Genomic DNA, 27329 nt, shown 5'->3' on the forward strand with positions numbered 1-27329 from the left:
CTCTAAACAGTTTTCCGTAATCGCAACCTGACAGTTCTAATTCTAATGCGGCCGAATTCTCGTTCGATGGAGAACCAGGTAACGATTCAGCGATGGATGTCGCGAAAGCAGTCTTCGACTTAACAATCGATGAATATCGCCGTCTACACCGCTGCGATCGCTTAATCGATCGTATTCGTACATGCACAAGCACGAGACAACGCGAAACGGAGCAAGGATCATCAAACTCACATACAAACTTTAATTACTTCTCACGATGAATTGCCGGATTGTGCGGCAAACTTTGCGAATACGAACGCACACCTGCGAACGGTTTTCGGCCTCTACCCGGCCGATCGTGCTGACGTCAGGTGCTGCTCCGTCGAGTATCGTTGCGCGCTTGGTTCAACCGCAACCTCTTCGCCCTTCCAACCTCGACCGTCCGATTACGTATTTCCCAGCAAACTAATACTCTCCCTATCACGTATCGCGCTTCTTCCATCTGTATTTTTGGCTTGATCGTCATACTTTTGCGTTATACCGTTCTAAGATTAGTAGAGAAAAACGATCGTTTATACAGAACGGTAATGTCGGAACGAACGGATAAACGCGTCGTTAGGAATTTCGCGTCGGAAATAGAAAAACTCGGCAGACGCGTAACCAGGAGATGACGTTTAACCAGACGAGACGTCACAACGCAACGCGTTGAAACGTTCTCGATCGAGAAGTCGATTGACCTGTTTTCGTGCTGGCATTGTGGTCGACTTACGTGTACGACGTTACGTGTGTCGTGACAGGTCGGATGCACGTTTCACCGGCTCGAATTATCACACCATTGTCCATGCTGTGTTACACAACACACACCGTTGCTGCGGACTTCTCGTACGTGGAATGCGACGAACGAGCCGGCAAACCGTACCATCCGTTATTACGGCCTATTGTTACGGACTGTCCGCTTCGCGATTAACACTTATCACGCCGTTCACTGGCGTTTAACTAAAAACGCCAATGTCCCATGCTTCCTATTTTTCCCCGTTTCTCTCAAACACTGCCGCCCTTTTTCCCTTTCGAAGAAAGAACGGTTCACGAAGCTGTTTCTCGTCTATGAAACGTCGACTAACGGACAGACAGCTCCATTCAAACGATACCTTAAATCGCTCCCCGATTTTTCGACGTTCCGCGCATCAGACGTTACATCGGCCTATCGAATATCGATCGTAATCGGTTCGTCGATAGAATATTTCGAGTTCCGTCGAATCGCTGGCCATTTCGTCGGATCGTCTGACTATATTCGTACGATGACCACTGTCGGACACAATGATCGAGTAATCACCGCAGCCTAACCGCATACCGTTTCTCGACTACTGCGTCTAGGCTCTGGCCGACGAAACCAGTAGTAGCCTATTCGACGTGGCGATATTATCCGTTATCTTCTATCGGGAAACCATCCTCGTCCCGGATCACGATACGAAGAATAATTTTCGAATATAATGGGATTAATATCTGTTTGAAGGGGCGTCGACGAAGGCATCGATCGCAGAGCGTTCGACCAAAGACGTTTGGCTGAACGCAACCGCGTATGAAGCAAATAGGATCGAGTTACAGAGTTATCCGCGCCGCCTAACCACAATCGAACGTCGAGTGCGACCAAAACGATGGAGATTTAATGATAACTCGAAAGGATATCACCGCTGCACCAAAATTGCCGCTGATGATCACCGCCGTGGCCATTGATACATAAATGGTGAAATGATCCGATCACGGATCAACGACCTCGTTTATATTTTGTAGCCACGATATCACGCACAGTGTCGCTTTTATCTTGCGTACGCGTTCGTATCTAGATTTCCTGGTCTCGATAACGGATATCGTTGTACATACATATCTACTATGTTTGATGTCGGTGCCGATAAACCTCGTCTCTTGCTGCGGTCATTGACAATCGCTAATTCACTACGATCTAATAAACGCGAATTCGACTTTTCCTGATAAATATATCGCGGTCACGAATCGGTCGCCTCGTCAGCCTCTTGAAAAACGATCGTTCCAATTCTACAACGAATCAATGGATAAAAGAGTGAGTGCGCTTCGTTTTGCGTACGAGAGTATCGCCTTTTTTGAAATTTCTTTTTGCGGTTGTAACTCGCACACAGACTGGCCATGCGCATCTCGATCCAAAGCGTGCATACCTCGGGTTTACTATCGGTAATGTTGCATGTATATGTATACGTACGAGAGCGATATAAATAGCTGGCACCGCTTCAAACGCGTTGTTCCACGATCCAACAATTTCATCGCTACCGCTTTAACTCGTACGAGCCGATTGCCGGGGATAAGAGAAAAAAGTAAACGGTAGTCTGGTGCAAATCGCGAATATCGAGGAAATCGTGCGCGTCCTATCATCTAGTCACCTGCAATACGCAGCTCTTCGTCGGAGCTAAGCTCGGGATGATCACGTGCTCTTCAAACGTGACCATTCTTCTTGCTGAGTATTTTCGCGCATTGTTACGGACTGTCAAAAATTCCGTAATTAACGTAACGCCTTCTTTTAATTTCATTTCCCTCGCGTCATCGTTGCTGTGCCGTGTACGTCCGATAACGATCCAATTTCCTACGATGACTCGGAAGGGCTGACTTTCGAGGATGCGCCGTCGTGCTATTCCTCCACTTTTCTCTGCCACCGGTCATTTGCGATTTTTCTTTTTTCCTATCTCTCTCTCTCTCTCTCTCTCTCTGCTTGCCTGTCTTATCAAATTCGAATTAGTTCTTCCTACTATGCTGCTTTTCATTCGTCGCGCAAGACGCTGACAGGAATTAGCTATACGCGTCGATCGATTTTCTGCAATTCCGACCATCGAAGGAAAAATCGAGAAGTAAAAATACTTTTCGTGTGAAGTTAATTACTCGGTTTTACGAGTAATTATGGATAAGCAACACGATGATTACGTGTTTGCCACTGATCGCAAAGGGAAAAAGTTTGTTCAGCAAAATGGATTTTTGCCCTACGACCCGTTTCATTCTACCAGTTAATTAATTAGCGTATGATGGAACTTCCTTTCCATCTTTTGCCTAGCCTCCGCTCTGCGATCCAACCTCTTCATTTCCCCCTCTATCTCTCTCATTCACGCTCTGTCCCCTTATGTTTCGCCGAGCAGAAACTCGTCTCTCGGTAACTCATTAATTTGACGCTACTTTGCAGCGAGAGATTCATTCGAGGTTTCTCGCCTTTTCGAGATTTTAACGGAACCGCGATATCTTGCGTCTCAAAAATCGGTCGTCGAGCTTTCCAGCGACTACCTCGCAACCATTTCGGCTGCCGCTACTTTCTTGAAATGTTCTCGTCGATTATCGATCGTAACGGTATTACGGGAACGCTCCTAAAGATACGCGTATATACTTATACATATCTACGTCCAACTAATCACTATTTTCCAATTTCGAATAGCATTCGTCCGTCTACTTTCGGGAACCGCAGAATTATAGCAGACCTTTTTCTTTTATTTAAAATTGTTAAGGATAAGATCAACTCCGCGTCTCTTTCGCTATAAATAAACCTGTATGCACCGCACATATGTATTGGTAAGAGATGGACGTCGTTGCCGTCGACCACCTAAACACGATATGGTTTCCGGGATCCGTTAAGTAGAATTACTAAATTAGCAAATCGATACGTTGGAAATATCGACTATTTTCTCCGGACGCTTATCCACTCTTAAAATGAAGCTGTACGATATCCTCTTATGTGATATATTCCCTAATAATATCTTTCTTCTTTCTATTTCTTTCTTCTACTTTTCTTATCGTAGATATTTACTATTGTATTCTTTTATATACTTATTATTGGGTTCGATCCGTATATAATAATAATAAAGACGACGACAACGATGACGATGATAATAACGATTCTTGGCTCACGTATGGTCTCTGGTTTCAATTTTATGTTAAACATCTTAAAACCTTACAAATCCCTTTTGCTCGTTAAAACGACAGCAAGATCGAAGTATAAGAATGGAAGGATCGTAACGGGGTTAAAACGTGATTAAACACGCTGGAAACTGTGTCGACTGGATATCGAGCGCGATCGAGGATCGATCGATGTTTCGGTTTGAGAAAATACGATCGCGCGATCCAAGTAAGGCGAAACAAGGGAAACAACAAGGTACGAGGTAGCCAAGCCATCAACGCCAATTGCTATTCGTCGAGCTAGTCCGTTGGGGAAGAAGAGAAGCGAAAAACCGAACAAAAACCGCGTCGGTGGTGTGGACAACGAAGCCTTTTATCTGCTTACGCTTTATTTGCATTCGCGCGAACACGAAGGATCCGTCGCAGTATGTGAACTCACGTTTGGCTACATGGGCACGTATCCGTAAACGGGGAACCGAGCGATAAATGTAAAAATGTCGCAACCGCGTCACAGGATGTTCCTTTTGTTTTTGTCATCCATTTATGCATGAAGGCAGCCCCTGCTTAATCCACCCAGCTCTAGCTCTACTCGTTCAAACTGCGTCGTCGCTATACGTATGCATCGGTTCCTTTCATCGGTTCTGTAGGGCTGTTCTTCCCCCTCTCTCTACCCTTCCTCTCTACTACCCATTTTCCATGGCGTTCTCCGTCTTTCAACTTGTCACGAAATCGAGCGTGTTCGACGCTGATTTTCGCGCCTTGCACGCGCGATAGCGGCGAAACGAACCGCGAAATCCTGTCAAAATATGACATTTCCCCCTTCCTCCGCTCGAACCGCACTCGCACCGCGGAGATATAAATCGACCGAATCACCGCAACCATTTTTCTTCCCACTGCATAGCACGCCGCGTATATGAATAAGAAACCTCGAAACCTTCCTAAATTGTCTGCGATCGGTCCATCGCGTTCTCGATGCTTCCGCGAAACAGGACAATGCTCGTCATACATCTCACACTCCGTCATCAATTCTGATACAATAATCCTGCCAGTCACACTTGCATTTCTCGACGTCGTAAATACGGTACGCCATTATCTAGTACAGCCATTGTCGCCTCGATAAAAATCCGATTCCGTTGTTTTCGTTCGATGCCGCGTTACGATCGGTTCGTGTACAGGGTTATCGCGCTCAAGTATGTTCCGCGACACGGCGAAGCACTCGTTCTTCCTTGATGCAAAGATAAACGAAAAAACGATGAATCTGGACAATCGAACTTTACGAGAGGTATATAGCTTATGTATGTATATCTATATCGGAGTGGAATATGGGTTCACGCATCCGGGAGACATTTAATGTTCCCGAGAGGAACGAAGAGACGTTTCCCATGGTGAATGTCGTCGACCATCGTGTAATCGGATATTATATTCACCGATCGGATTGATATCTCTGTCCTATTATGCCGTGGCATGAATTCCATTTTGAAGAATGCCCGCCTGCGGTTTCACAGTGATATTTGAATAAAGACTGGGTAGAAGAGAGAGCGTAGGTGAGTGAAATCGGGCATCGACGCAAAGTGGCAGCTGGGAACGATACGGACTGATACCGCTATCGTCGCGCTGTACCAAGCGAGAATCGACGATTTCGGATACGGAAACCGACATCGAACCGGTAACCAGTCGCGCGCGAATCAAGAACACCAGTCAATGAGAGTAGCGCAACCTCGATTTCCATGCATATCGGGATTTTACATTCGCGTGGAAATGTTCTCAACTGTAGTTCACACGTTCCGGTCCGTTAATTAAGAATCTTTCCAAAAGCGCTTTAATCAAGAGATTCGTTTAACTTCGTCAAAAGTTACTGTTCGCCTTTTGTGAGCAGAAACGCCTTATTACGACGATAACATACTCACGAGTTTCTGTAGTATTTTCCGTACAAAGCGAGCATTTTTACGCGGTACGCGTTCCTTTAAATTTCCAGCCGGCAAAGTTGCCCGTGAAAGTAGGAGTCGAACGGATTTGCGGAGTAGCGCTTGCGAAAATTACTCGTGATCGTGCTTAATCCGGACTGTTATTCGAAATTCACTCGAATCACGGTTAAAGCTGCTCGCTTAAATTCATGAGAGGAACTTTGGCTGTCGTGGGACAACGATTCCGGCTTACGTCTAATCCCAATTAAAAATCATTTTATCACTGTTCCGCTTGTCGGTCGGTCGAACGATCTGCTTCCAGGGGACGAAAGTTAGTAACTCGGGCAAATTATATTTTCCGGTCGAGCGGAAACGGAAGAAAAGGAGAAAGGTGTCGGCCTAGAGGAAGAGTGGACCGGGTGCGGAAACGGGTACGAGGACAGGAACGAGAGGGACGGTTGAACGAAGAGAAAGAAATGTGCTGCCGCAGTGGCGACGCCGCGCCGTCTGCAATTACAATGCCTTAATTTTATGCGCGAAGTTAAGCTCCTTTTAAGAGTCCCGGGAGTGGTTAAGTCTCCTTCGTAGCCCTGTCTGCTGGCTCCCGTGCCCCTTCGGGTTTTGGCCCTCCCCTCCTTCTCCGTGGAGCACTCGTTTTACCGACACTAACGTATTCATGGGAAACGTTCTTTTAACTCGCGAGTCCGGCACGATCTTCCGACGAGTCGTGGCAATTATTTTAATTTGTTTAGAGACCATTCTCTTCTATCTCCGGCTTTTCTCCCTTCCTACCCGCCCGGAGAATTCTTCCGCGTATACCATCGTTCATTCTCGTCTTTGCCTTTTTTCATCCGATATAGTCCTCCTTTGTCCTTTTCTTCGATCGTTCCCCAGTTATTCCTCGTTTAAATGCTCGTTTTCCCCTCGACGCAACGACCTCTTCAGCAAGCTTATCGTATCGATCAACAGAGCGATCGTTATTCTATTAGAACCACTAGATCGTGTTCCATTTATCATCGAACTTTCCTAAAGCTCTCTGTGTATGATGAACAAAAGCAATTCCTCTCTTCTATTTTTTAATCGTGTTCTCCTCCTTTCTGTTGCGCGCGTGTTTCACTCCGCTCACATATACACCTGTCTCTTCTTCGGAATCGTACTTACATTCTTTTCCTTGCGTTTCAAAGCTAGAAAAAACGAAGAAATACGAAAGGGACACAGTCGCGACTACATTTCCATGCTCTGTATAGCGCGATATCCTTGTAACAGATTTCATCGACATTAAAGGTACGCGCAAAGAAACGAGCAGGTAATTAATAGGTTGTCACAAGTTGCGGAATCTTGATGCCTCTTTAATTTCTGGTAAATCAGCCGAGTTGGAAAGTAAACGAGCGACGCTGTTCGTGAGAGGCAAAGCGGCACGATGAGTCTGAGGTGGCTCCCTCGGGAAACTCTCTCCAGTCATCGTGCTCGTTAAAAACCAATCCAATTTGTCTTATGGCCGCGGACAAAGTACGCCAGATGAGAGCGCGCGACTGTCGAAACTTCCTAGGACGAGTCAACGGTGCTCGCGATCAACGGTTCTCTCGTTGATCGACCATGCGACGTCTTATCACTGAAACTCGCTAAAACTTTGGCGCTCGATTAGACTTACGCGAACATCGTTCGCCGGTCGCCGGGCCGCACCCGATAATCGACGGCTCGACGCGAAAACTTCGCCGACAGTCCGTAGCTGGTCGGCTTATCTACAGAGAAGAGAACGTTACGCGAACGCGGTTGTGATAGCTTCGCTACGAGCCACGCGATCGTAACGGTCGAAGCGTATTAAAAACACGCTGCCGCAGTGCCGCAGTGCAAAAAGAAACGCCTGAGATACGTCTCGTTTGTAAGTCGCTGCTGCCGCTGTCGCTGATCCACGGGAGGAACGCCTCCGTCGCGTCGACCATTTGAATCTCCGATTCTCCAACATATTCCCTAATGCCGTCTCGGAAAGCTCGATCACCGAAGTGCTTAAAAGGTTATCTGACTCTCTCGGTCGAGTGCACTTCTGTCGGCCTGTATTGAGTTTCAAGCTTGGGACTTGGAGAGTAAGCAAACTCCTCCTGCACTCGGACCTCCCGACTATGACGAATTGCGAAAGTTGAGTGAAAAATTGGTTCGAGCTAGATAAGACCGGCGCTACGTACACGTCATTCGTGAACTATGGCGCGTCATTCTCGCCCTGTTCCTATGATTTAGATTCTTATTACGCGAGTATCAAGCCGATTTCACCCCTAATATAAATAACCGAATTTATTCCGTGTTTTTTCAGCTACGACGCGAGAAACCGACAATTTGGCAAAGCAAAGCTGTGGAGCGCCCCTCATTTTTGGGGAGAGAGGGCGTCTTTCAGAGCAAGCCCGCCCGCTCAGCTGACTATTCGAGATCTGCGGGAAAGCGACCAGGCAGTTTACAGGTGCAGGGTGGATTTTCGTAACTCGCCAACCAGAAATCTCAAGGTCAACTTCACCGTCATCGGTAAGCCATTCAATGCTACAGCGCGCGATCTTCACGTCGACTCTCTGCGAGAAGCCCAAGGCGTAGACACGTTAAATAAGTTTCGATCGACGCGATGATACCGCTGGAAAATCAAGTCGAGAGAGACGCCACGTTAAAATTGCGTATCGTAAGCATCAAAATTTAAAAGCGTCACCCGGCCTGGCCTCTCTTTCTCGACGAACTTTGCCACTTCCACGCCAAACTACTTCGAAACTTATCACGATTCCTGGAAACTGCGATACCGGGGCGAATCGTGGTGAATCGAGAGCGCAAGGAAATCGCGACGACGATTGACGGTTAGTTTGAAACACGATCGAGAGGAACAACCGATCCTTCCGACAATCGGTCGCGCATTGAAAGGGAGCATTTGCACACGACTGTCGGTCCGGAGTGCGGTGATTTGCGGTCGATTAGTTCGCGCACTGATTCGTCGGTCCCTCGAACCGATCGGTCCAATTGCTTGTTCGTTCGTCACTCGAGTAGTTACAGCCAGATTTTATTTGTCGATCAAGGTTAATCAGCCTCTGGCGAACTCCGCTCGGTCTCGATTCCAGCGTGACCGTGCGAATCGATAGCGGTGAAACTTTTTCAAGAATATTCCTCGTTTCCACCGAACGCTTCTTAATCGAAATTTACCTATCCTGCTATCTTACGATCCTACTATCTAACGCTGGCGTACAATTTGCGCGTTCCATCGTTCGAGAAACGAAGAGAAAGTGTAAGAAACGACAGATGCTCTTATCAAGGAAAAGATCTCTCTTGATTGTAAAAAGGAGAAAGATGGAGAGACGTGTACGAAGAATGAAGACGGTGGCTAAAGAAATGCGCGAAATAATCGTTAGACAATTAGGTGGGAAAATGGACAAAGACGTGCAATTGGCGCAGCGTTCGACCGATGTACTCGACACGATGTTACGTACTACGGTTTCTCTGTTACGCTCGGGTTTCTTGATACTTTCTCAGAAGTCTAAGACAGGCCCAAAGGACGTCTCTCTTGTCTCTTAACAGGATCGAACCGGTATCGTGGCCCATTCTCCTCAAGGAGAGCGCGTTTCGTGCTGGGAACGCGGCTCGGAAGCCCAAACTCCTTTTAGGAAACCTCTAACCCAATTTACTCATCGATCGGCTATTAAACTGAGTTAAAGCGCGGACTGCCGATCCCGCTTGGTGGAGTACCCACGGAAACTTTAAGACGTTCCTGAAAATCTACCGAGACGTGGAACGGGAACAAAGGAAGGCTCGCCCTGTCCCACCGCTTTGACCTTTGTGATCGTGGTCGCGATAACGAGACCGTGTTCCGTCTGCCGTTCTTCGCGAACTTCCTCAAACACCATCGGTCGAAAATATCGCAAGAAGTTTCTTTCATACGAGCAAAACGCGACATAAGGCGAGACGCGTTTAATTCCGCACCGCGTCGCTTTCTATCTTCGCGAGACTTGGGAGAAGAAACGAAGAAAGTGATGTCCGTGAGAATCTTGAAACTTTCAAGGGTGTTTCGCGTAACGCGAAAATGCTTCTCGTACAAACGAGTAGCCGTCTTTGCTTCGGAGCGAAACGAACGCGAGCGAATTCCGAATTTATTCTCGAGACGATCGTAACGTTTCCGACCAGCTAGTCCAAAAAGAAGTTTGGAAAAATAGAAATTGTCCTGCCAGAAGACGGAAATTCGCAGCGAAGGTTAATACCCGAGTAAGTTTCGAGCTTATCCCGGTCGAGGATTCAGAGAGCGCTCGGTCTGCCTCGGAGGAAAGCAATCGAATAGACGGTAGATCTTGCAGTCGAGAGGCCATCGGTGTTGGACTGCCGCGGTGGTGGCTCGTTTTACGCCTCGACGCACCTGAACATCGGAGAAGATCGGTGCCCCGAGTTAATTCGAAATTACGAGAAACGTCCTCTATAGACGATAGAGTAAACGCAAATCAGCCAAAACGGAAGCTCCGAACGAACGAATTTCTGACTTTCCAATCTTGCTTTCCAAGCCGAAAAGAATACGAAGACAGAGAATATATTTCCGTAAATAACGCATAAACAGCGCCCGCTCGCCGTCTTTTTCCTTTCCAATTCACCGACCGACCTCCGTAGTCCCTGAATATTACCCATTCCCTTTCCATTAACTTTATTATTTATTTATTCTTTGTACAGCAAAGAATTCCCATTAGAGTACAAACAGAAAGCAAATAATACATAAAGGTCATACGCGCGAAAAGAGCAAGAAAATACGGAAAGTAGAAACTGAACAAGAAAAAGCTCGGTCAACAACTATTTACGAGACCTTGTAAATTTGTACTTTGAAAGAAAAAATAGAATTGGACGATGAATCGAAATCATTGCTGAAAGAATTCGCAGCATCGCATATCCGGTTAACAGGGTCAGACACAGACAAGTTCCGAGTGTATCTCTGTACCAGGAAAAGTTGCGAGAGCTTTAACGGCTTAATGGTTGTGTACAGGTTGATTAGATCGAGATGCTGCGGACAACGGATGGAAACGCTGGCAACAATCTCGAAAAGAAACAACAAATCCAAAGAGATTCTACGAGTTTCCAAAGATCTAAAGTTGAGCTTATTCACGACAGAATGGCAGAAAGTCGCGACCGGCGCAGCAAACCCACGGAAGTTGCGCGATAGCGGCTCTGTTTGGCTCTGTTTGGCTCTGTGAGGCGACCAAATAACTGTAGCGTATTCTAAACACGATCTGACCAAAACGCGATGCAGCAACCTCGGGGTATCAGAATTTATAAAGTTAGCCATGCATCGTCTAAGAGAGCCGACTGTACCAAACGCTTTTGCGAACGTAAGAGGCGAAGTTAAGGAGGGGCGTGAAATTAATCTTAGCGTCCGCCTTAATCGATCGGTCGCGATAGTCCGTCTTTGTTGTCGTTCCCACAGCAAAGATACTTCCGACTTAATATCGAGCGTGTTTGTTCATTTTGTAGCGTTCCTTTCATACGTACGTCTCGTAAGTGAAAATCGCGAATCCAAATCGAGTACTTCGCCGAGGAGGAGAATCGCCACTCGAAGGAACTGAGGTTGAACCGTGTTGGAAACTTGGGAAAGGAAGCTGCTGAAGCGTCGAGTCGGTGAACGTTAATCCGATTAGGATTTAGTTTAGATTTTGACAAGGAACTACCCACACTCTGCACTCTGCGCTCTGCATTTCAAGGATATCTAATCGCCGATTACGGATAAATTAATTTTGTCTTATCCCGATTTCCGCTCGGCCCACCACTATTCGTCGTCTGCTATCGGTTTAACCATCTCTAACCACGTATCGCCTTGGATATCTATTCCATCCGCTCTATCTATTCATCCGCCAACGTTAAATGCCACTCTATTCGTTATCTCCTCTTACACTACGCTTCCAATACTTCCGGGCTAACGATCTTCTATCTCTCTTCGTTTACGTTCAAAACTTTTCGCATCGTTGAGAACCAGATACTTAACCGCATGGTTATGCGCTTATTGAACGGCCGTCGAGCTTGCGCTCTGGCCACTCGTGCGTTCAGTTTCATCGTTCGCTGACAAAAATTCGTTGCCGACGCTCCACCGAATCGGTTTCACACCACGTCTCAACGACTCGTATCGAGACAAACCTACACTGTTAAAGCGCGTCGCGTCGGTCGTCTACTTTCTCTGCTAGACTATTAGGTGCTCTAATCTGTTTCTAGACGCATCGCATCGAAATCGCTGGAATCACGAACCATTGGGAAACGCGTTATTCACTGAAATAGACGCTTAATGCTGAATATCCCTCTTGTTGTTAAAGCCTCTTATCGGTGATTACCTATTAGCCTCATTGAACGAAGACCGATACGTTAAGCCTTTAGAGGATAGTAACGTAGGTCTCTTTGGAAAGAGATACGGTTCTCACAACGCGGCGTGGCGCGACGCGACACGACAACCTGACCATCGTCGCTGCAAGATCGTGTCATTACCAGACACGAGGTTTCCCCTGCTCTTTTTCCCCTTCTCTTTTATTCCGTCGAATGCCGTCTAATACTTCAGAGTCGATACCCGACGGCGAGCATCTCCGCTTAAGCCTCTTATCTGTAATTACTTAGAGACCCAAAAGACAGGAAAAGGAAAGGACTCGCTCCGACGAAATAAGCCCAGCATCAAACACTTTGGTTATAACCCGGAATTTACCAGCTTTCCCTCCATAGAAGCATCGACGTCCCGCCGTTCGGCCGAGTTGCCGCCGACTCGCAACTTTTTTCGCGAAAATTAAATATTCTACCGAAGAGAACGTTGCGTCTTCCTTGACGAAGAGGATTCCGGTCCCCTTTTGCCGGAGAAGAAATACGAACCTAAAGGACAGGCTTGCGAGAAAGATAAGGAGGAAATTATGCGTGAAATACGAACGTGAAACGCGACGAGCAAGGAAATCTGAAATTTCAGCGCGGAAACGGCCATACTTGTATTTCACCGTTAACGAATTCGAAGGAAAATTCAAAGAGACATCTTACGGTAGTTCGTGGGTCAAACGGTCTGACCGGTAGCCACGCCTTTTGTCTTGGATATTTTCCGTTTCCTTCGCTCTCCGATCTCTCCTTTAAACTACCTCTTTTCCCGAGACTGTTTCTCTTTTTGCTCGAATAACTGTCGCGACGCCTGCAAAGCAACATTCCTTGGAAAAAATTGTTACGCGAAGCTTTCCGCCGAATACGGTCTATTTTGGAAAATTGAAAAGATCTCTTCTCGCCACTCTGTAGTATGTAACTCGACGTCAGAATTGAATCGGTGCACCCTCGGTAAAATCTCATCTTATATCCCGGAAGATACGTTGAAAGGCGCGCGCGGCGCCAGGCGAACGAAGAAGGAGAAAGAAAGTCGAAGAGAGAGAAGAAAGAGCGGTTGGATTTCGATCTTGGCGAAATTTACCGCGGCTTAGCAACATCGTACCCGTAAGTTGAGAACCGTATTATATCGTGCATCGAAGATTTTTTCCCCGAGTACTTGTCGAATAATTTATCGTCCGACGAATAATGTATCGCTCGCGTAACTTTTCCTTATCCAGCGAATAGTTTCCGCTGTAGGTAATGGAAACGCATGTCCCGAAAGTGAACCGGAAGCGAAACGTACGCTGACGAAGGTCCGGCTCCCTTCTGCCCAAGAATTTCTGGAAAAATACAGGGAAGCGAACGAGTACGGGAGAGCAAACGAGGAATCTGACGTCATAAAGTTACTTTCGCGGACACCTATCTTTCAAAGACATCACGAATCGGATAAAAAGAATCTGGAAGGAATAACGACGTACAGTGCGATCGAACTTGGTGGAAGGTCGGTCGAACGCTCGATTTCTCTGGCCAACGAGAAGACCGAGAATGGACGTCGTTGGTGGATATATCGTTTGCTACGACGGTTGGATTTCTAATGGCGGAGTTCCAGAGTCGAGCGCGATAACGAAATACGTCTTACGACCGATTGGAAGAGCGTTGGTCGAAAAAATATAATTCAAGAATTCAGTGTGTGTTCGTTGTTCTCGTGTTACTTTTATCGTATACCGAAATTTTTGCTCTTTTTTTCTCTCGTTCGTTCTTCGGTAAAAGTTCGGTAGTGGCCGGAGGATAGTTACGAAAACACGATGGTACTCGTTAGCCGGAAGGACGACGTCTGCGGGAATTTTAAAGCATCCTGTTTTCGAAGGAAACTGCAGGATCGATTCTCGAGTTTGGTCCAGCGAACGAAGCGTCGACGAGCCACGATGCTGTTTCGATGACAACGAGAAGGAAAACCGACTTCCTTCTGCGATTCTCGTCCATTTTTTCTTCTTTTTTTTTATTTTCTAGTCGCTTAATTTTTCGGATGTCGCGGTGGATAGGATGAAATAACGAGAGAGAGGAAAAAAGAAGAAAAGGAGAACGAAAGAATGCTGTTAACCGAACGCTGGTCAGTAAATGGAACGGGGTGCGCTTTTGTTCTATCGCCACTGACAATGAGACACGCGATACGAGAGAACGTGGAAACGTTCCGGTAACGGAAAGCTTTGATATAGCGCGTAAAAAATTGTAGATCGATGAGACGACGCGTCATGAATCATACGGGAGTTTCACGGCGCCCAGCTCGTGCCCTTTCGATTCACGTCCGTTGACGTAAAGACAGATCCGTGGAACGACAGAGAGGAAACCGATGGAAAGATCCGCAGATGGTCCGGCTGCCATATTTTTCTACCTCAAAAGGCTCATTCGTCTTTACCGTCGTTCGCGGCAATTCCTTTCCAGCCGGAGAACGACCGTTCTCTTCTTCTTATCTTATGCAACACGCTAGTTGAAAAGAATTCCTGCCCCTATTCTCCGTTCCACGCGATTGCCGGCCGACCTTCGACGTTTGCTGCGGTAAAACAGACAAGAATTATTCCTCCGCGAAAGAACGGTGCAAAGGATCGTTTTCATCTATACCCGTTATCGAGCATCCGTCTTCTTACCCGCTGAGAATAGCAACGGTGGGTAGGATGTAAATTTGGTGACGTAATTTATAATATCCAATTCAGCCGGTGCTTCGAGCTCGTATCAGGCGAGTCGTCTTCCAACTATTGTCCGGTATCGAGACAGACGAAAAAAAATTGAAAACCTATCCTGTTTGGCGAAGTCGAGCGTTGCGTCCGGAATCGGAAAGCTGAAAGTAAGGATCCGAAGCAAGGATCGTCGATTCCCCGGGAATCATTGATTACAACTCGGAAAGAGATCCCGTGGAGTTTTGAGACTGTGTCCTCCAACGTCGAGAGAGCGCCGGGGATTATTCGAGTCACGCGTAGAATTCACCGTCGTTCCCGATATTCCTGCTCCTCTACCATATCCTCTGTCCGTTGGTGGCTCTCGAACGTATACCGTTTCGAGCACCTCGGCATTCTCTCCTCTGACGTGCCCGCGTCTCGCATTCCGTCTTCCTCAAAGACGCTCCCGTCCCTCCTTGAGCCAGTGAAGCCGAGATCAGACGTAATCAACATACGCGTGCTACTTCATAAATCGAATTTCAGGCCAATTTTCCGTGATTTTTTCGGCTATCGATCCATCATCCGAGTCCGGATCACCACTTCGGACACGATGCTCCGGGACCTCGCGATAAAACGGAGCAAAGCGTAATTTTCTTTCTATTCGTTGATCAGAGAGGCGTCGAAACAAGAGCAGCGAACAGTTGATTGGTAGTTGTGAAAAGCTCGTCGAACGGCTGGAAGGAAAGAACAACGGTTCACGATGCAACGGGTGCGCGCGCGAGCGCGCGCGCTAGTTAACGCATGCAGCAATGTACAGTCTCTTGAAACTCGTCGGCGCGGCGCGACGGTTCGCTTTTTCCGCTCCACAACCGAATTAATTAACGACGCACTTACCGCGTAGAGAATGCGACCTCGTTAAACGGGCGAAGCATACTTAGCCCTCGAGCCGATACTTTCGCACGGCAACGGAATAATTAATACAACGCTAGCAATTCGGACTTGCGTCCATTATCGCAAATCTGCCGGCAGAGTTTCTTGTCCTTGGTCGACTCTGCTTTTCCGATATTTCGTTTTCCGTAAGTGCTCCCATCGGAACGAACTTGCGCAGAGTGCCGTACAGGATTCTCGAAATCTGGATCAGGGCACAACTGGGCTAAAGACGAGAGCCAAGTTTTCATAAGAAACTCGATGGATAAGAAAGACGAAGCTAACGAGACCACGGAAAGAGAGAGCGCGGATATGACTGCTCGTCGTCCTTGATAGCACTCTACTCCTTCTCTCCTTACGATCTCTTGGTATCCGTTTGACGAACCGACCGCGTCGGAACACATTTGAGGGAGAAACCGAGCGCGAAAATCACGTTCCTTTCGCGAGGAAACCACGACCGTTTCACGATCGAAACGTTCGCGATTAAAAGAGTGAAAGCAATTTAGGGAAAAGCACGAGCATCGGCCCAGCTGCTTTCTTTTATCCAAGACACGCATGCTAAAATGGCAATAAGGAAAAAGGAATTTTTGCGATTCTGAAGCGCACGGGATTCCTTTGAAAGAGTTCAGGATTGGAAGGTACGTACGCGGCTCGCCTCGGAAAAGGGCTACGTTGCAAAGGGTTCCGCGAGAAATTACGAGAGAAACGGAACAAGTAAACGCGGAAAGACAGGGAAAAATACGTACTTATGAGTTCCCGAGGTACGTACGAATGGTAATTGCTCAGCGTCTCGTTATAGCTGTTCTTTCTCGTCGAAAAGGTAGACACGTCGTACTCGGTAGTTTACGATCGCAGAATGAAAACGCTCGCTAAGAGAAACGAAGGAGCACGCGGAGAACAACGTTGAGGGAAAATGAGTACCCGGAAAGAAGAAAGGAGAAAGGAGAAAGGAAAAGGGAAAAGAGAAGAGGGGAAAAAGGAACGAAGCGAAGCACGAATAAGAGAAGAAAGGGTCGTTTTGTGCGTAGTTCCTGGATCGTAACCGATAATAACGCCGTGCCTCGTATTTCAACGCGTTCCTCATCCGCGCTGTCCATTGTCGTGATCGTTTTATCGCGTCCACTTCACCGACGCGACGAGTTCCAAAGACTAATAAAAACTTTTCGGAGTCGTTGTTTCCTTCGATTTGATAATAGAAGAAAAGAGCACCGTGATCGGTCGATATTAAAATCATGTCGTGACGATAAAATCCGTCTTATGATGGAAATATAAAAAAAAAAGTATCTTGGACGCGAACGATGGTCGGTCTTTCGACGGATATGGATCTCGCAAAAATTCTCCGGAGAATTCTTAACAGCATCCCGAAACGATATTACGTATCTACTTAATACTACTGGCACAGCTGCTGCTTCTGCTGCTTCTGCTCCTTCTGCTCCTCATCTGGATCTATAGAGACTCAAACATTCGTCATATGGGAACGCCTTGACGGTTTCCATCATACCGGGCGCTTCGCGTTCTCGTCGTTATTTTTTCTTATTCCTCGAAAAACTGGAATGGTTATCTTTCTCAAACGTTGCCGTCTCTCCTATTTTCAATTTTAGATAGAGATTCTATCACAAAAGTCTTTCGACATTTTTCAAGCGTCGTCGGCTCAAAGCACAAAATCGACTGGCGTAAAGCGGCTGAACCGTTTGGTTCTTTTTCCGTAATAGGAGAAAGGCAGTCGCGTGTTCTCTGCCGCGACGTAAGGCGAGTGTAAGTACGCTACTGCGACACAGTATATGCTAGTTGTGCACGAGATCGAAATACGTTACGAAACAAACATCTTTGAAGTTGCACCGGTATTGCAACGACAACTCGATTTCAGAAACGTGTCGTCGGGTCGTTTCTCCCGGGGGGATATACCAGGATATTTTCCTACGATCTGAATACGATCTGCAACAGTTCCGATGCACTAGCCGACTCTCTGTCGAGAGTTTTACCAGATTCGTCGCTTTGTCAATCTTTTTGGTTACCAAGTTTTCTGGAAAGTTGGTGTTTCGCCATACCTTTGAAAGAGCATCCTCGTAGCCGTCGCCGGCCCGCGTCGAGTCGATTTCACCGGCGTATTGTCGCCTCGCGAGACTACTCCCCTACGACCCACGCGAGGCCATATTTTTCTCCATTTCAAACGAATACCGCCACGTTCTTGCTCCAGTTCTGTGCTCGATTTCCTTATTCTCCGATTCTTCCAGTTTCTTCTCCGATAACCAACTTCGTAAAAGCCGACCGTCTACGCCTACATAGACAGCGTAAACAGCCTCGAATTTTTACCACGCGCTCCACTCGGAGTTTGCGTACAACTTTCGGAAAATGTTGCCCCGGGACCTGAAGCGATCGTTGATGCCTTGGACGTCGCCTAACTCCGCCTAACGTCTCGAAAATGTCTCCTTTATCGGACGAACGAGCGTGAAATGACTTCCGTGGGGAAACGCAAAAATTTATCCACGAACAATTTCTGCGAAAGGGCAACGAGAATTATGTTCGCGCAACACACGCGTTCCTGATGAAGAATGGCAAATTTTACGAGCTCGTAAACGAGTCCGACGACCTCGTAACTCAACGCCGGCTCTGTTCCCGCTATTGCTTCTCGTATGCCTCCGTGCTACCGACTCAGGAATTCCCCCTTGACATTGTTTCTGTTCCTTTTTGGCTTGCGCGTCCTTCCGGTAATACGTTCCTCGTTAGTTTCCTATATTTCGTGAAAATTCTCTCAACACGTTGAATACCACGGGGGTCACCGGTGACCGGCACTCAACTTGTCGGTAACGCCGTAGAAGCTACCGATAACCGGTGTGTCAAGATTAGTACAAATACATCATTCGAACAAACGTTAGTAGTTATAAATTTTTCATTATTACCATCGTTACAACAATGGTGTGACGAAATTAATGCGGTATAATATTTCAACATTATATGTATCGGGTAATAAATAATTCACCGTGACACCACGGGCAATCTCTGTAAAACTAGCATGGCGTTCAACGTGTTAACCCTTCGTCAATTTTCAGGTTCCATACATCAAGGTTCGAAATGAAACAATCCCTCCATGTTTATCGGGCATTGGATACATCGTTAACGCGCATAATCGTCCGGATGAGTCCTCTCCGAGTTCGAAAGCCCCAAAGTACGAGGATCGCCTCCGAGATATTCAAACAACCGAATTAAACAAATTGCAGAGCTCGACCATTCGTTGCCCCGTTCGTTAGAACCATTCCTCCGGGATTACGCAAATATTTTCCCTCTACCTCATTGGTTTTTCTTTTCCTTCCACGGTCTTCCGGTCTCGACGTTCCCATTTGTTTTCGTACATCGAACTCGACTCTATGCGAGGTTCGTTCCTTTTATACGCGCGCGTTAGTTTCGCTCTACCCGGAACAGTAACGTCGACGTTAACGAGACAAACGAATACGTTGGCTTCTTCCTCGCTTTCCAAGCTGTTTCCCGCGTCGATATACGTATGTAAGTACACGTATTACGATTCAAAATCTGCTTATTGCTAGCTACAGGACTACAGTGTCGAACGTGTTTCACTTTTCCAACGAGTCGCGACTATCTCTTTTACTTTTCCACTTCTTTGAAAGATCGCTGTCGCAAGCTTCTAAAAATCATTTCGTAGATTCGGAGAGTATATAGATCATAGCAACGTTTCTGGTGGTAGATCCTATTTGCGGTAGAGAATTTATCGTCGTGCGAGAAACAGCGTGATTCTCCAACGCCGAGTAAATTCTGTTTTGGTTAAATCGCCGCGAAATCGAAAGCCGTCTCTCGATCCGACCAAACCTGTGGAGAATTCGCGTTACAGATAAGGAAGGCCGCGTTGTTTTCGCTAGCTCAGGCAAACGTTCGACCTATTTGCAAAATTTCCATCGTAAATTCGAGACGTTGCGAGGTGTCTTATTCCCACTCCAAACCGATCGTTGGCCACGCTCGTATCGACGTAGATCGAATATATCGGAGCAGAAGCAAATTTCGACATAATTTGACGCGACTTTGTCGAAAGACGATATCGCAAGACGAAACGAGATATTCGATGGAAGCGACTAACTGCGAAACCGCGAATCGCCGTCTATCCGATGTATCTCGATATCGCGCTGAATCGTTTAGCTTTAACGTCGCGTCAGTCGGATACGCCGCCTACAACTTCGGCTGTAACGGACTTTATTGTCTTGTAAACTTGTATCGTTGACATTTTTGCGGAAAGAAGCACGAACCGACCAACATCGATCACAAGGATAACCATAAAACTGATATTCGCGTTAATCGTTGCTATGAAATAAATCTGCGGATAATCCATAAAACGAACCGACCATTTAACGAAAGCTCTCCGTTCAATTTCCCTTTGGCATCGTTACTTTCAACCACAGAAAAGAGGAAGAGAAAGTGGATTTTTCGGTGTTTCGAATGGACGTGTTTCCGTATGGATATAAATCCGGTCGCTAAATCGGTGTGCAATATGCGGCTATTATCTACAGACGTTGCACGAATCGAGCCGCAAACGTTGCAACGTAGAGGCATTCTCCGCGAACGAAAAGCGGCGGCGTTCCTACGCTCGATATCGCTTTTGTTTTTTGCATCTGTGTCGAGAGCCTCTTCTGTCGGCTGTGCGAAGAAGAAAGGGAGGAAGAAAGAAAGGAAGAAAGAAAGAAAGAAAGAAAGAGAAAAAGTAGACGAAGCTCGCCGTCTTCGAAAGCGGAAGAAGCATTTCACGCGGGATTGAGAATTCAAAGCGGTCGGATAATCCGTTCGCCGTTCACCGGCATCTATTTTTTCTCGCTCTTCTCGCCACCCTCTCCTCGTTTCTCTTCTTTTTTGTCTCGTTTCGTTGATCGCACGATAGGAAGTTGCGCGGAATGCTGCTGCTTACGGATCGTGCTGGCTGAGAAATTCCCTCTAAAGAATCCACAAAGAAGAAACCGAAAGAACGTTCGAGGAAAAGTAATGCTTCGTAGCAGCTCTGTACGGACCAGCTACGCCAACTTCCGAGATCTCTACCGATCTCTTTCGAAAACGCTAAGAGAAAAGCCTGAGAGAACGGATCGGAACGCTATCCCTTTTCCGAAGAGCTTGGCCACCACTCGCTCCATGTATCCGTGGTAGCCGTGCGTCTTCCCTTCGATTTAAAGCTGCGGAACGCGCGTGTCGCGTTTGCAAAAATAAGAAGAATAAAGATAGAAACGCGCGATACCAAAGATTCCTTCTTGACCTGGGAAACGTCGGAATAATTTACGTGAACAAAGAAGGGCGCGCGCGTACAACGAATGGCGTGGGAACACGCTGCATGTTGCGCGAAACGTATCGTGCTTCGGGACCGGAAATTATCTCGATGAGACCGTACCTGGTTGCTAGGACAAGGGTAGCCATTACCTACGACAAGAAAAGCAAACGATCACGGGCTTCCGGACTTCCCCGGTGAAACGTTACGGACCGTCGTCGGTCTCTTTCGTTCTGGATACGAGCTCGAGGATTGCTTGTCAAACGTAAACGTTTGACGTTGCGACAAGAAAAATGGACGACGAAAGGCGGAAGGAAAACAAGAGGTATGAGAAACGAGAAGAAGTATCGAGAGCAGGGAGAAGAGGATAGAGAGCAGCGAGAAAAGCGATGAACTCTCGCACGGTATTTTTCGATTCGTCTTCCTCGGTCACGTTCATCTCGAGTCCGCGGCGTTCGTAAAACATCCAATTTCCGTAGAAGGTGCAAACCATAAAACGCCCATGGTGTTTCCATTCCGAGCCGGCAGAGAAAGACTCATGCAGGAATTTTTATCCCACGACTTTTATTTATATATACCGTCGCCTGACAAAAATGAACGTTCCAAAGTGAAGCTGCTTTTTAGAAGAGAACGCAACGGAAGCAGTGTATATATCCGCCGTTCCACGGACATTAGACAGAGTCGATTCATGTTCATTTCCGACGAGTTAATTACTTTCGCGGAAGTTGTCGGTCGGCAGAAGCAAGACAAACAAGATTGTCAGTGTCCTCGCATTGGATTTTTTTCTCGGTATCATTTTTTAATGACACGCCCCATGTATTAGCTGGTCCCAAAAGTTTCTTTCGTTTTATAAGGAAATAATAGATGCACGACGCTTCTTGTTGTATAATATTTTATACGAATTACGTACGATCCATTTTGTTCTAATGGAACAAAAATAATATAAAAGAAGAAACGTTGTGCATTTATTATTTCCTTATAAAACGAAAGAAATTTTTGGGACAACCTGATACGATACTCGTCCTTTTTGTCCACTGCTAAATTCCTCAACCGGCGATTGTCTCATTGCTTCAGCAGGAAAACAGGGAACATTGACGACACGTAAACGTAACGTATCTGGATGGAAGAAAGTGGAAATTCCAGAACAAAAAGACGTATGTATGTACGGACACAAAGGCGTGATGCAGTGGCGTTAAATAATTTGTCCAGCGAAATTGTACGGGTTCTTTGTCGGACTGGCTGCCTTACCGGCAAAATTATTAATTCTCGCACAGAAAGCGGAAGGTCGTTTCTCTTGCTTCGTATAAATTATTTCATCGGTGCGACATCGGCGTCGAGAAACGGACTTTTGTGACGCACACTCCTCCGTAACGAATGTACGACGGCCAACTTAACAAAGTACGACTGCAGAGGAAACTCTGGAAACGTAATTCGTCGCCAGACAGTCGGTGCAACGTTTTTTCGTCCAACGTGTACGCGAATCGCTCTCGTTCTCTGAACTCTCGACGCGCTTGTAAATAAGCTTCACAGACCTCTTTAATTAAAATATAGACCTGAATCGTCACTTCGCCGTCAGCCGAGACTCCGGTTACAAAAGTCAAAAATTTATGAATCGATGAACGTGAGAAAGAATGCCAACAATTTTCGAGCCGTGGTTGCGTTCTTTCAAACTCCCAGGTGAAACCTGAATACCCTGTTTGTAGGTCGCTAAAGCGACTGCGATCCTCCCTGCAGAATATAAGAATCCTTGCGTGGCGAATGTAAAGTGAACGACGAATACGATTACTCGTCGACGATGGACGTTTGTTGTCGCACGTTTGGGTCGCGCGTGTAGACTCGTCGCAAGTTATTGCTGAAAAATCCAACGGAAAGTAGAATTTCGGCGAACAGGAACGTTTCGAAGAATACACAAAGTGATACGTGCGGCGCATATACGAGCGTATATAGCATATAACGGGCACCATGACTGCGGCATGCTCGCATAAAAACAATATTGCTTCCACCTACGACAGAGGAATTTTCCTAAATTTTTAACGGTAATCGTTACGTGGCCGCCGTATGGTACGGTGGTGTGTTCCTCGACCAACCTCTATGGCTCGACCTAACACACGTCTGCCTACCTGCTACCGCTGCTAAACACTTGCGCTACCGAGTCCCGAGGATAGCGTACAAAGAGAACGCCGCCGCGAGAAATTCAATAGATTCGAGTCGTTCAAATACTTTCCATGTTCGTAAGCTTAGCACGCTTTCGGTCAAATGTAAAATATTCTTCGAGCTTCCGTGTTATCTGGCAATCTACCCTCGCTTGGCCGCCGACGATTTGCTTAACGTAACCAAATTGTATTCCCGACGGATTGGCATTTGTTTAAAGTGCCGCGGACAAGAAACGTGTGGCCCAGAATCGAGCGTCAAATTGAATTCATCAACCTTGAAAACGACCATCTGTCCACCCTCCGATAATGGATAATAGATAATAAACAAAAGCCATAACACGTATAAATATATTCGAAACTGATGATTGCTATTTTTACGACTCTTATTAACGGAGAGGCTATTTAAATCTCAGCACCGTGTTTTATCGCGAGTTCAAAAATTCCATGGCCAGGTTTATTCAGAGCGCTGCGTGCTTGTGACGCGCAACCGACGCGAAATTAAATAAAAATTGCCGAACCGTTCGACTCGAAACATTGCAAAATATTTGTAGGGACAAAAAAATTTGTCTCGATTACCATAACAGGTATCGAATCACGGTGTTATATATCGCTGACTCTCGCAACATTTGATCAATACACGACGAAGCCAAAAAAAAAAAGAGATGGTTACCAGGCGATGGCAACGCAATCGATAGAAATATCGTTCTTGATATATGACAGTGGCACGGTAATATTCGTAATTCTTAAAATATCGCGAGCATTACGTCACACTGTCGATAACTTTTCCAGGATAATACCGTTAATACGCTAATACACTAACTTGCGACCACATTATTTATCGGTGATTCGAATTTTCCACGACTGATCAAGGTGTGTATCGTTTATAAACTGCGAATCAGTAATTTCCGAGCATTTACGACCATCGATTCTCCCTTTTGTTTGCCGTATCGTAACTAATCGCGATAGATAATTGTCCGTGAAACGGAAAGAATTTGATATTTCCGAACATCGTACGATCGAAGGAAAATCGAACGAAGAAAGAAGATCAAAACTTTTTAGACAGCAAAATACCCGAATGAAAAAGAGGTAGAAAAAAGTCGCTGTAATTCAGATATATATAAAAAGTCAAAGAAACGTAACTTCGATGCGAGAACAAATGGCAAATTTAAATCTATAGGCACGTACCTGCCCACGAAGGGGAAAAGAGGAAGTACGTGGCCGAGCACGTCGCGGCCCGATAGCGTCGGAGAATATCCTGCAAATGGTGCATCCGGATCGTGGCAAGGAAGGTGATAGCTGCTCTCTGTCGGTTATACCTTTACCTATATCTATATCGATGTAGCTACACATAACGGTTTGCACGCAGCCTCCGTTGAAAACGTATAGCAGTATAGCCATATACATACACACGACTGAATATTCGCTCACACAGAGATGGACAAACACGCATGGGTAAACAAATGGTAGTCGGATGGTGTGGAACGACAGCTCGACGCGACGCGACGCGATGCGACGCTTCGACTATACGACGATGGCGCGCATCGTTTCGATGCACTCTCCGACCAAAAGAGACAAACCATCCTGGACGAATATAGGAACGAGACGAGGTGTTAGCGATACCAAAATCGACGAACGCATCGAACGTGACGAGATTGAAACTGCACTTTGAAATTCTCGCTTCTTCTCGAGCGTCGCGTGTCCAATCGCGGAACATCGAATCACCGTATACGATTCAAAGTGAAACGACAGTGGCGAGCATGGAATCGCTGGGTCGAGCCAGTCGCGAGTTTTAAGACTTTTTTATACTGTTCGCAGATTGCCCAAGGAAAAATGTACGAGAATCGGGAGAACATCGGCGATCCTTTGGGTATTTAGTCGTGGGATTAGCAGCGTAATTCGTCGTTTTTCTTATCTCTTGGAGGCCACGATGCGCGGTTTCAACGTAATTCCCCCGACACCGTGATATAAAAGTTTACGATCGAAATTCGCCAGAGGGTCTGTGCCGCGATATACACGGACGTAAAACCGAGAGCCGTTCCCCGTTTTATGGTACTCCACCGATACGATGAGATTCGGACGAATCATCGGCGTCTCGTGACTCGCGTCTTCCGGTTCCAGTCGACTAGAATTTGGGTAAAAGTTTTCCAGGTTGCTTGCGCGAACACAAGCTATGACCGAGCTTCGCATGCGTTATTTCCCCCTCGTTTTACCTTTACCTTTCGCCTTTCACCTTTCACCTTTCCTTCTTGACCCAGCTACCGCTAGCGCGGTGGCTAAGGCAAGGATTGGCGAAAGGATTCAGTCAAGAGCAAGCGAACATCTTATATCGCGACCGCGCGAACCGCGTCTAACCTTCCGCCTCTGCAAAACCAGCAACACACGAAACAGTGTAAATCGAGCTCTCCGGAGTTTTGCTTATTTACGCGCTGCTTTGCAGACAGCGGAAAGCCTTCTCAAGAGAACCGACTATGTTGCAATGTTACGAGAGAGCCGTGAGCAACATTCTTATAAGATTTCGTGGATAGAGAAAAATTTGCATCCAAGGACAAGAAATTACGATCCCGCGGAATACGATGTACAATTACGAGTTGTTTCACGGTAAATTATGGTTGCTAACCAATCTGCAAAACACGTAACGACTATTTTGCGAAAATATCACGTACATAGAGGAAAACATCTACCTCGTCTACGTTCACCTTACAAGCCACTTGTCGGTTAAGAAGTGCGAATACACCGATATCAAAAAATAGAAAATGTGGAGACCTACGAGAGATATTATAGGATTTGACAACTGGAGTTTGTTCGAAGAGCCAGATATTCCCTCGGAAAATTCAACATTCGATTCGAAACAATAAGGGCAGAATGCTGTTTTCCTGGGAGAACGAAACGGTTGGCGGAAGAACAATGGCCAGTGGAAGGAACACTACGCTTTAAGGAACGGCAAGACCAGCTAGAAGATGTCAAAGCGGCGAGTAAACGCGCTATAAAGGGTCGCGCTATGAATGCCGGTATTAGTGCCGCTAAGCCGCCGTCTTGGGCAGCCCGAATGTAATCTCGGTCGAGATTACGACGTACGTCTTTGGAGCACCTTTAAGAGATCGGCGACTCGTTCGCTTCTTTCTTCGCTTTAGAACTTTTGTACCGTGACTGGCTCGCATCCGCGCCGAAATGGTAATCGTTCCGAAAGAGAAGATGCAAAAAGGAAAACTCGTTGGTAATCGCTTCGCAAATTCAGCGACGCAGTTTTGCGATTGTAGTTCAATCTGGACGATTAGGAAGGTGTTTCTCGATCGTCGATAGGAAAAAATAGACGGACGGGTACAATTTGGAAACAACGACGTAGCGAAAAACGTTCCAAGCATCCATACCTGTCTGGGAAACAATCTACTTGGCACCGTGAAGAGACAAATATATACCCGTGCGCTGCCCACTACAATTAAAAGATGAAAGTGCAAAGAAGAGCATTTGTTCGTCGTTCGGAGGATGTTAGAAGAGTTCTTCCAAAACGCCTCGATTATTTTCATTGCGGAAAGAGTGAGATAGTTTCACAATTACGGCCTGCATAAAGGGAAGCAATTATCTCACTAAAAGTGACACTATGCAGCGGACAAACGCCGTAGCAAACAGGTAAAACGAACGAACTTTCGTTTGCACCTTCATTTTTTAATTTCACTAGATCGAGAAACCCACGAACAGCGTTCTCTCGCCTGTTATAAATCTACGATGTAAAGTGACACGTACGTGACAATCAGAACGCGACGTTCGCTGTGGCTACACGTGACGTCGACTCCCAGCGATGATTTATCGAGTTTATATTCGCAGAAGTCTTTTCCAGCGTTTTACAATAGCGAATCTCTCTACTCCTGACGTCGCGAATCTCGCTTCCTCTTCGTCTCGTTCCGTTGAAAAAAGGACAAAGACTCGGTTGTTCGGTGCCTGTTTGCAACAGAAGGACGGCGGAAAGCGTGGATGTACGCTTCGAGTTGACATGGTCGCGGCGATAGCCAGAGGCAATTTCCATCAAGTATCGAGCGAAATACGCCGTCAGGATGAAACTCGGCCTGTTTGCGTTTACTTGGGCTGTATCGAGGACCAAGTCGATCGACGGAAGAATCCTAGAGATAAAAGGAAGCGAGAGAGAAAAAGGTCCTCGCTTCGAGAGTCAGGTAGAAGTGATTTTCCTTGTCTCGTTCCACTGTGACGCGATCGCACGTTGTTCCATTTTCGTTTTACCCTTATTATC

General features: G+C 46.5%; 1 protein-coding gene across 4 annotated transcripts in view; it reads left to right on the top strand.

Annotated features, from left to right (window-relative positions):
- LOC100643569 (nephrin) overlaps positions 1-27329 on the top strand; it is a 99775-nt gene that overhangs the window by 21259 nt on the left and 51187 nt on the right. For 3 of the 4 annotated variants that reach the window (XR_007224202.1, XM_012308772.3, XM_048406196.1), the window contains one exon: positions 8095-8300. Coding sequence is in view for 3 of the 4 variants with exons in the window: in XM_012308772.3 (XP_012164162.1) it covers positions 8095-8300 (206 nt within the window). In the remaining variant the exon portion in view is untranslated. Of the gene's footprint in view, positions 1-8094; positions 8301-23843; positions 27253-27329 lie in introns of those variants that run through there. The other variant, XM_048406195.1, reaches the window with a different exon arrangement.

Source organism: Bombus terrestris, chromosome 5, assembly GCF_910591885.1.
Source record: "Bombus terrestris chromosome 5, iyBomTerr1.2, whole genome shotgun sequence".
NCBI classification, from domain to species: Eukaryota; Metazoa; Arthropoda; class Insecta; order Hymenoptera; family Apidae; genus Bombus; species Bombus terrestris.